This window comes from Solea senegalensis, unplaced genomic scaffold (genome assembly GCF_019176455.1).
Source record: "Solea senegalensis isolate Sse05_10M unplaced genomic scaffold, IFAPA_SoseM_1 scf7180000013062, whole genome shotgun sequence".
Taxonomy (NCBI): domain Eukaryota; kingdom Metazoa; phylum Chordata; class Actinopteri; order Pleuronectiformes; family Soleidae; genus Solea; species Solea senegalensis.
Window position 1 is genome coordinate 411 of NW_025320748.1, and position 11,707 is coordinate 12,117.

An 11,707-nucleotide genomic window follows, 5' to 3' on the forward strand; every position below is an offset into this window, starting at 1 on the left:
GCATACAAACAAACAAAAACCTTAATGTCGAGTCGCTCCGAGCTCCGTCCTGTGACTTATTTTTTTTTTGCTTCCGTCAGTTTCTTCTTCTTCACGTTACAATCACTCCTGAGGAAGCTCCGCCTCTTTTCTAATGTTGATCTAACGATGAATAAATTCACTCATGTTTTCACTCACCTGCTCGTCTCTCAGTCTGTCCACGACGGCGTCGTCAACGGCGACCGCGCGTCTGAAAGAAAACACTGGAGACAAAGTGAAGACGGACGTACGACTTTTCTTCAACTGTTTGTATTTTTTTACTGAAACTTAACGATGTATTTACACATGCTAACACCCACACACACACACACACACACAGAGTTATTTTACAGTGAAAAAATAAGGTTTCATTAGCTGATTCACTGTCACTCCTTGTACGACAGCTGGCGTGACTGAAAACTTCATTAACAGTTAACGAGTAATCGAACAAAATCTTACAAGGAAAGTTTTAAAGAACATTTGTAATCCAGAGTAATTGGTTTTCACACAATAAATCGATTTTTTTTTTAGCCTAAAACTTACTTAATAATCCTTGTTAGCGTCAACATGCTAACACTGTACCACTGGGTAGAAACCTGAGGATTAGGCCCTGCCTTCCCTGACATAAGCATTAGGTCTGTGTCCAGTAGCAAAAGTCTAACAGCACAACATTATTTAGCCATACAAAACGTTAAAGCTAACCTGTCTTTAAATTTTTTTTTTTTGCTTTTGTTACTGCATGCTAACCAGTTAACCACCAGCCAGTCACATGACCGTAGGACCAAGTTGCTGCTCGCATTTTTATGACGTAACATAAAGACAAGTTTAAGACAAACGTGTCCATTTAAGCTTTAACAAACACTTTACTGAAGTTAGCATGCTTATTAGCTACTTAGCACAAAGTTATACTAGCCTACACTAAATTGTGGTAATGAAGGATTTTATATAACTTTTAAAAAAAATAAGTGTTTTATAGCTTCTTTCATTTTATTTACACCCTCAGGCATAAGTTTAATTTACTACGCTTTTAAGTCATTAAGGACAAAAATGTCCACTTCCAAAAACTGCTTTAAAAATAGAACAAAAACGTTTTTTGGGGGGGGGTTAAATCTTTTGATCAACTTCAGTCCTGATCAAAACGATCAGACACTGAATAAGTAGCATGATTTTTATCCTTTAAATGCCAGTTTGATCACATGATGCTAAAACAAATAAAACCTCAAAAACATTACTTCAAAATTGTAATCTGTTATGTTTTTGGAAGTGGACGTTTTTGTCCTCAAATAGAAAAATTTAAATTCCAAAATTTGTCAAGAGAAACTTTTTCTGGACATTTATGGACATTGTTGTCCATAAATGCTGACCAAGAGGATTAAACAAGTTAGCATGCTAACCAGCAAGCCACCAGCAACACAGTTTATTGATTTAAGGTTTTTCAGTCATTTTGTTCCTTCGTTCTTTTTCTTTGAATTTTGTTGCATGCTAACCAGCACGTAGCATCAGGTTAAAGAAAATGTCAAAATCAGGAAATGTTGTAGATTAGAAGAAAACTTGTTTAGTCGTAAAACAGAACAGAAAATATGTTGTTACGACAAAAAAAAACAAAAAACAGTCCAGAGTTGATCAGTAAACACCTGATCGTCAGCAGAGCTTTTCTCCTGCGACAAATCTTCCCAAGTTTGTTTGTTTGTTTGTTTGTAGTCGTATGAGAGTCACGGTGCCCTGAAGGGGGCGCTGTCTCTGATGTGAAGCACTAACGAGTTTTATCCTGAAAGAAAATGCTTGAGTCCATCGTCCACTTCCTGAGTCTGTGTCCTCACGTCTGCAGGTGAGAAGGAAAGGTCAAAGGTGAGATTAAAGGTTTAAACGTTTCCTACATTTCCCATGATGCCACTCAAACACAGTACGAGTCAGGATCTGGTTACAGAGGCTTTTTCTGACCTGATGAAAACTAAACTACACGCTGAAATCTTCTGGTTTAATTATTCCAGTTTATCACCGTCTTTGTTTATAACTCAGACAAATGGATTATTGATGTTTTCAGGCATTTTTTGAGCTAAATATCACAAAACTTAAAAACTTTTGTGACGTGAAGAAACCACTCACCCTCCCACACCAAAGCCCACAGAGAAAACCAGTGATTTTAACATCACACACACAGGAGCTGTTGATCCACTGCTGCCTCCATCACTAAGTTCTAATGTCTTATTTTGTCAATTCCACTTTTGAAGTCCTTCACTCAGTGACACAAAGTGACCACACGAGGCAGCAGTAGACCAGCAGCTCCTGTGTCCCCGCCAGCTAAAATCCCTGCTTTTCTTTATGGGCTTTGGTGTGGGAGAGTGAGCGTTTTACAAACTTTACTTTCTGTCTGACAGTGAGATAAAGACGTATTCTTAAGATATCGTAGACTTAAACTGACTCCGAGAGTCTCACACGTGAACTGTTCGGTCTCGTGTCTCGGGTCAGAAGGTGGAGCAGACTAATGAGCCCGAGGAGAGACATGAACTGTGGATAAGTCGCGGTGTGTTAATGTGCCAACGACAGCTTCTCCTGCTCCGTCTCACAGATCCTGTGGGAGGTTTAATTACTCTCCGCTCACCTCTGTGTCTCTAAAACTCGATACTGTTCCAAACCAATGTTTCTCCAGACCATCAGGGCCGATCACTGTGATTTAGAGCAGGCGGTCGTCTCTGCTATGGTCTGGAAACACTGCTGAGTGAGCAGAGCCAGCACCAGCACATGATTGCACACGCGGGATTAAAGGCAGAACATCACTGCCTCGCTCTCACCTCCTCCTCGTGTATTCTCAGGCGACGTCCAGCAACATAGATTTTCTTAACTGGTCAGGCCGAGCGCCGACGAGCGGCGCATGCGTCTGTAAACAGAGAATAATGAAGCAGGTGTGAGAGCGGAACAGAACTGCAGCCACAGCAACTCTGCTACACGCCCTCAAACCAGAGCTGAGGACACTTCCTGAGGACACTTTGACACGTGCAAATGTCTTCTTCACAAGACCCAAGTGATTCAGGGGGAAAAATATCCAACTGTGATTTTTGTGATAAAACCTTTTAAAATTTGCATTTAAGAAGCTGAAAAATGACAGAAAGTAGAAAATATTCAGCACCAAACCCCCTTAAAGAACTCTTGTACACTTGAGCTGTGATGTTATTATCATCTGTGTTTGACCTTCAGCTGTCGTCTCCTCTGCAGTTTCAGAGGCTAAATGGAAAAATTCAGAGAATTAAATCTCTTCTGTGCGAGAGAGCAATAGGCCCGATGATGATGATGATGATGATGATGATGATGATAAGGACGTAACCTAAAGTTTCTCGGAGGAGATGAATGTTTAAACTCAGAAGTCAAATGAGATTTTCTCCGTCAGTCTGTGAGTCAGTGGTTCATTAAATAAACGCCTTCTCTCCATTAAAAATCAACATAGCATTGATTTACAGCGCCGAGGGCTGGAGATGTGAGAGATGAGAGGAGACAAAGGCAGTAAACAATGTTTGTGTTCATTTACTTCACACCATCGACCAATGTGTGTGTGGTTAAAGGTCTCACATCTGAAAATAACACTTCTCTCTGCAACTATGAATGTCGGAAAAAGTACAGTACAGGAAGTACGTCAAAAACATCGTAAAACAAAAGAGCATGATACGGTAAGTCGTAAAAAACATCATAACATAGTAAGGTGTCAGAAATGACGTAAAAACATTGTAGTATAATGACAAGTGTCGTAAAACACCTCACAATATCGTAAGGTGTCAGAAATGACGTAAAAACATTGTAGTATAATGACAAGTGTCGTAAAACACCTCACAATATCGTAAGGTGTCAGAAATGACATAAAAACATTGTAGTATAATGACAAGTGTCGTAAAACACCTCACAATATCGTGAGGTGTCAGAAATGACGTAAAAACATTGTAGTATAATAAGAGAAAAAGTTCGTAGTACAATGAGAACTGTCGTAAAAACATTGTAACATAGTGAGGTGTAAAAAATGTCGTAACAACAGAAATATACTTACACAGTATGCATAATATAGATGTTGCGCGATTGTCATACTAGAGTATGACATCATGGAATAAAAACATCGTAGTATAATAAGAACTGTCGTTAATAACATCACAATATCGTAATGTATCAGAATATCGTAAAATTGTCTTGATAAAATTAAAAATAAAACATCCCAGAATATTAAGGCATTAAAAAAACATTAAAAAGTCGTAAGAATCAAAAACATCATAAACACATGAACAGTAAGATAAGGAGTAAAAGCGTGTTTACCTGCAGATGGCACCGTGTCCAGGAACGATGTGACATGTCCCCGTGCTGCAGTAATTCGGCTGCAGGACACAAACACTCTGACATGGCTGAGCGTCCACAGACAGGAAGCCTGGCTCACACACACACTTCGCTTCCTGTGTACGAACATTCACCTGGCAGCGAGAAAAGTCGTCACACGACAGGAACTTACAGGGATCTGCTCGGTCAGCTGTGAAGACAGGAGACAAAACGTCCTCTAAAATCTGTGACAATAAAGACAACTACAATCCTAGTAGTTGTCTTAAAAATGACGTAAAAACATCATAATATAATTGTCTTAAAAATGTGGTAAAACATCGTAATATATTTGTCTTAAAAATGACGTTAAAAACATCGTAATATAGTTGTCTTAAAAATGTGGTAAACATCGTAATATAGTTGTCTTAAAAATGACGTAAAAACATCGTAATATAGTTGTCTTAAAAATGACGTAAAAACATCGTAATATAGTTGTCTTAAAAATGACGTAAAAACATCGTAATATAGTTGTCTTAAAAATCGTCGTAACATAGTAAATAAGATGTTGATGATAATGATGATGAGACACAATCAGCCTCCTGTGAGGCAGAGACTCACTCATCATCTTCATCTGCAGCTCTGAACAGCTGAACTGAGACACACACACACACACACACACACACGCACAAACACACATCTGATCACTGAGTCTGTTTGAACGTGTGTGTGTGTGTGTGTGTGTGTGATCTCTGCTCTGCCTCCAGCTCCTCTGCGTGGACAACATTACAAGACAAAGCTGGTGGAGGCTGAGGAGAATACAAACAAGCTGCTGCTGCTGCTGTTTGTCCTCACACTCAAGCTCTTGTTGGACGTCAGTGTGACGCAGCTGGAACATAAACAATGAGCTTAAAGGCCTTCACTCATTTCTCCCTCAAGGCTAATGTCACAATAGAAATAAAGATTCATCTTTAAACACAGTCATTCATTCACTCCAACTTAATAAAACTCAAGCTAGTTCTTTTGCTTGGAATGTTCCAGTTGTTTTGTGGAGGTTGTGAACTTGCAACACAAGCACTCACTCACTCACAGAACCATCGTGTGAGTTGCTCATCGACCATGTTCTCCTGGACTGGAGGCAGGTGTCATACGTGTCATACCTGGTTCGATGTCCAGGGAGCGTGTGTCGATGTCGATGTGCATGTTCCTGGCGGCGGCGGAGCAGAACTCCTCCAGGACGCCGTGGACGGCCTCGGTGACGTTGTACGGCACAGACTTGGCGAACTTCATCTTGCTGTTGACGACCACGCTGCCCTTCCTGAAGTTGAGTATCTCGAGTTTCTTGAAGCCCGTCAGGTTGGCCTGCAGGTACGGCAGCAGCTGGAAACACCACAATAACTATTTTAACCTTTACTATTTTAACCGTTACTCACTTTCACAACATAGTAAAGGTCATGAGAGGGCACGTAACAGACTGACAGGCCTCAGACAGAGATATGAAACAGGATAATGGGATATTAATGATAATGTGTTGTTAAAACATCGTAGTAATGTGTCCAAAATTACGTAAAAACGTTGTAGTAATGTGTCAAAAATGTCATAAAAAACATTGCAGCATTGTGTCAAAAATGTTGTAAAAAAAACATTGTAGTAATGTGTCAAAAATGTCATAAAAAACATTGTAGCATTGTGTCAAAAATGTTGTAAAAAAAACATTGTAGTAATGTGTCAAAAATGATGTAAAAACATCGTACTAATGTGTCCAAAATGATGTAAAAACATCGCAGTAATGCGTCCAAAATTACGTAAAAACATGGTAGTAATGTGTCAAATATGACGTAAGAACATGGTAGTAATGTGTCAAATATGACGTAAAAACATCGTAGTAATGTGACCAAAATGACGTAAAAACGTTGTAGTAATGTGTCAAAAATGTCGTAAAAACATTGAAGTAATGTGTCAAAAATGACGTAAAAACATTGTACTAATGTGTCAAAAATGACGTAAAAACATCGTAGCAATGTGTCAAAAATGTCGTAAAAACATGGTAGTTATGTGCCAAAAATGAAGTAAAAACATTGTACTAATGTGTCCAAAAATGACGTAAAAACATGGTAGTTATGTGTCCAAAATGAAGTAAAAACAACGTAGTAATGTGTTCAAAGCGACGTAAAAACATCGTACTAATGTGTCAAAAATGACGTAAAAACATCGTAGCAATGTGTCAAAAATGTCGTAAAAACATGGTAGTTATGTGTTCAAAATTAAGTAAAAACATCGTACTAATGTGTCCAAAATGACGTAAAAACATGGTAGTTATGTGTCCAAAATTAAGTAAAAACAACGTAGTAATGTCTTCAAAATGACGTAAAAACATCGTACTAATGTGTCAAAAATGACGTAAAACATTGCAGTAATGTGTCAAAAATGTCGTAAAAACATGGTAGTTATGTGTCCAAAATGAAGTAAAAACATTGTAAAAATGTGTCAAAAATATCGTAAAAACATGGTAGTTATGTGTCCAAAATGAAGTAAAAACATTGTAAAAATGTGTCAAAAATATCGGAAAAACATGGTAGCACTGTGTGAAAAATGTCGTAAAAAGACCATAAATGTTTCAGAGGACAGGTTACAGAAAGGTCAGACAGGTTACAGACGGACAGATGGACAGGCCTCAGACAGAGACATGAAAATGAGATAATGGGATATTAATGACCACGCGTTTGGTTTCATTTATCAAATCACTTCAGTCGCAGATGAAAATCTGAGATAATTAGATTTGTGTCTTCAATCAGATTTTCTGAGCATCTGTCATTTTATACACGAGGTGATTCTGGGTCTGCTCTGCTCTCATGAGTCTCTTATTACACAAGAAAAGTTTCTGCACAACTTTTCTGATGATTTCTGTTGGAAATATTCACACACAAGGACTTTAGTGCGCTAGAATATCTTAAAAACACGTGTCCACGTCTTTATCTCACTGTCAGACAGACTTGGATCCACTGCTGCCTCCATCACTAAGTTCAAATGTCTTATTTTGTCAATTCGGGATTTGAAATGCTTTTGTTCAGATTCACCTCAGTGACACAAAGTGACCACACGAGGCAGCAGTCGACCAGCAGCTCCTTTGGTGTGGGAGAGTGAGTGGTTTACAAACGTCAGTTTCCTGTTGGAAAAGTCTGTCTCACAGTGAGACCAAAGCCTTAAAAATGTGCTTCAGATATCGTTCTGGCAGCAGGGGGCGCTCACAGCACAGTCAGCTTTACGTGTCAATACAACCACACTTACAAATATTTAACAAAAAATCTTGAAAAATTGGATTCATTCCATCATCAGAATGAATTTATAGCCGCTGCGTGTGTGTGTGTGTGTGTGTGTGTGTGTGTGTGTGTGTGTGTGTGTGTGCGTCCTACAATGATAAATAGATTATTAAGCATTAGTGGCAGCAGCTGCAGCTGATGAGATTGTGTTGTTTACCGAGGCGACGCAGTTAAACAACACGACGGCTGATTAAGTTTATTTCAGTCGTCACTTTTCTCCACTGATTCCTCCTGTAATCGAGGTCGTCGAGCATCGAGGCAGACGCCACGTGAACAAATTAGCATGTTTCACAATCCACACACACACACACACACACACACACACACACTCCAAACAGCCTCGGAGGTGCTACATTTCAACAACTCAATTAAGCAAAAGAAACAAACACTTGACAGTTTAGTTTGTGTAACTCCCACATGACCTCTGGTAATTGCTTGGACTGACGCAGTTTCACAGAGACTGTTGAGTGAAATGACGCGTCGTATCATAATGACTGTGTAAAATAAATTTTAAATTTGCAGTAGAAAATATTCACATTAAAGAAGCTGAAAAATGACAGAAACTGAAAACAGTTGAAGATGAATTGATGAATAATTGATTAATGGAGTAATTGCGGCAGATTCCTGGTCCACACTGAAGTTGAGTGCAGTAAAACTCATGTTTACATTAAAGCCTCGTGACCACCGTGTGTCTCTGTGTGGATTCTTGGTGGACGCTGTGTTTTCAGCAGCTCATTAAAAACAATGACACGCCTCCTCGTCTCTGAACGGCAGCCGTGAAACGTCGGCTTTGATTAAAAAACAACTCTGATCAATAACTTTTAAACGTTCACTCACTGTAAACTGCAGAGATAAAAAACTCCTTTTATTTAATCAACCCTGAGTTTTTTGTCTTCATTCAGTCACTAAATCCAGGAGGAATCACACGTGTTTTCTCACAGACAAGTTAACATTTGAAGGTTTGCTGACTGTGCACCAGCTTCTGTCTCTGCATGTTTAATATACACAACATTCACACCTGGGGAACACACACACACACAGAGAGAGACACACACAAACAGACACACACAGACACACACACAGAGACACACACACACATGCAGAGACACAAACAGACAGACACACAGAGAGACACACAGACACACAAACAGACAGACAGACAGACACACACACAGAGACACACACAGCGACACACAGACACAAACAGACACACACACACAGCGACACACAGAGACACACACAGACACAAACAGACCGCTACCTGCATGAGACACACACACGAACACAAACAGACACACACACAGCGACACACAGAGACACACGTGAGAGAGACACACAACAGACACACTAGGACACACACACATGCAGAGAGGAGCACACACAGGGACACAAACAGAAACACACAGACACACTGCGCCAGACAGAGACACACACAGAACCCCTGAAACAGACACACAGAGACACACACACACGAGAGACACAGACACACAGAGACACATACAGAGACACAAACAGACACAGAGACACACACCTGCATGAGAGAGACACAGACATACAGACACACTAGGACACACCCACATGCAGAGAGAGACACACACAGAGACACAAGCAAACACACAGACACACAGAGAGAGACACACACAGAGACACAAACAGACACAAACAGACACACAGAGACACACACACTGCATGAGAGAGAACACACACAGACACAAACAGACACACACAGACACAAAGCATAGAAGACACACACAGACACAAACAGACACGCACAGACACACACATGAGAGAGACACACAGAGACACTAACAGATACACACAGACACACACCGCATGAGAGAGACACACAGAGACACACACACACGCAGAGAGAGACATACACAGAGACACAAATAAACACACACGCAGAGAGCGACACACACAGATCCACACAGACACACACGCAGAGAGAGACACACACAGACACAGAGACACACACACACGCAGAGAGAGACATACACAGAGACACAAATACACACACAGTGTCAGCAGTCGATACAAACAAATGAGTGTTTTTGTAAGAGCTGTTAAGACAGCGTGTGTGTGTGTGTGTGTGTGTGTGTCTGTGTGTGTGTGTGTGTGTGTGTGTGTCCTTCAGTAGAATAAAGTGTCTCATTACACAAAGAGCAGAAATCTTTACACCACAAACAATTAACTGGGAGTGAAAAAAACAAACAAAACAAACAGCCAAAGAGTGTGTCGACCACTGTCGCCAACTAGTTTGAAATTACACGGAAAAATACACTTAAATGCCCTTTAACTCCATCCAATTATCCCTTTACTTGCACACGGACGAAAATCTCTTTAATAATACAGAGAGAAACAGGAATGGTCATCCTGACACCTCAAATATCAATATGTCGCCAAAATGGACACCAAGACTCTAAATGGCCGACTTCCTGTTGAGTTGAGGCCATGGTGACGTTCAACTTTTGTGTTCGTCTTCCCACCAAGTTTCGGGGGAATTTGGTGGAAGTCAGCGTATGCCGAGTGCCGAGCGCCCCCGCCATTCGTGGCTCGGGCCGTGATTAAAACACACACACACACACACACACACACACACAGCCCTGACACTGTGATCCAGATCATTTAAACCAGCTGCAGAAAAACACATCTCGTAAATGAAACTGTTGCCCGGCTGCTAATTGAAAGAGATTTACAAGCTGCACTCAAGCGAGAAACAAACAAATAAATACATTTAACTGCAGAGAAAAAGAGAGAACATACAAACAGCCGAGTACATAATATATTACCTCATTAAGATCTGAAGCTAATTCAATTAAGTCAGTGAGTCTTAAAGGGATAATTAAGGTTTTTTGAGAGTGTGGTTGCAGTCAGTGCTATCTGTGCTGTGAGCGCCCCCTACTGCAGAGAAACAGTACGGTCATACGTACTGTTTCTCGAGACGTATGACGGTGTTGTCAAAAAAAGATTACATTACTTCTAACACATGTTTATTAGACGTGATATAAAGTTGTTAGAGTGTCTGACTCACCATGTCGAGGAAGGTGTTCTCCAGGGATCTGTACTCGGGCGACGTCTTGTTGAAGAGGTCCTCAGAGAAGTTCATGTTGGTGACTCGCAGGCTGAAGAACACCACCAGCTCCCGGCCATGGCTCGCTGCAGTCATAGAGGGCGTGGTCAGGTACCGCAGTGTCGGAGTGGGGGTTGTGACGTCGTCACCTGCTGCCATGAAGCCACTACCCTCATGCAGCGGCTCATTTGCCTCCGTGGTCACCACATCTGTTTCCTCCAGCTCCACGGACAGGTCTTTCTGGCCAGTGACGCCAGCAGCCGGCGCCGGAGAGCTGGTTTGGCTTTCGCCTCCTCCCTGCTGCTGTGTCTCTTCTAAGTCTTCATCTGTGACGACAGCAGCAGTCTCATTTAGCTCCGACTCTGTGAGATCAAACTCGGAGGGGATCACAGTTCGCTCCGCTACCTCAAAGAGTCCAGAGTCTGGAGTCGGGCTGGACGAGGAAACTTCAGAAGCAGACGTAGCCGGAGGTGAAGGGAGGGAGTGTGAAACCGGCGGTGCTGTCGCGCTGATGTCTCTCTCCGGGGAGGAATCACTTTCTTGTGTCGCCTCCGGCTGGTCTTTGATGTTCTCTGTTGTGTCTCGTCTATCTGAAGCTGCCACCTCTTTGAAATGTCAGAGGTAAAAAAAAAAAAGCTGAATTAAATCATGGATGCTCAACAAAGGATTTCCACAAATTACAGAAATGAGCCTGAATCATGCATAACACATTCAAACGGCTTCATGCTTAGATTTTAGCTTAAAAAAGGGGCTTCTGTCACTTCTGTCACTTCTTCCACAAATGAAGTACAAATGAACATCACTTGAGTCTAATGTGGGTGAACCCGGCGAGGACACCGTTTTCACCAACTTCACAATGTTCACAAACCCCTGGCATGTTAGAGGCGGGCTAAACGCAAGGACAACAGAGAAGTGACATCCAACACGGCGGTCACCGTAGAGCGGCTGTCTTTTTCCATTCCTCTGTTGCTTCCAGAACTATGCAGGATTTTTACCCCAATTTAACAGC

The 11,707-nt window shown here is 41.3% G+C and overlaps 1 protein-coding gene across 1 annotated transcript; it reads right to left on the reverse strand.

Annotated features, from left to right (window-relative positions):
• Window positions 1-277: 277 nt before the first annotated feature.
• LOC122760144 (interphotoreceptor matrix proteoglycan 1-like) lies at window positions 278-11,303 on the reverse strand (the record flags this gene model as incomplete). The annotated part of the gene is made up of 5 exons (XM_044015208.1): window positions 278-1,840; window positions 2,811-2,896; window positions 4,312-4,519; window positions 5,466-5,685; window positions 10,660-11,303. Coding segments are annotated over 4 exons (1,112 nt in total), but the record flags the coding sequence as incomplete, so codon positions are not given.
• Between the last annotated feature and the right edge of the window lie 404 nt (window positions 11,304-11,707).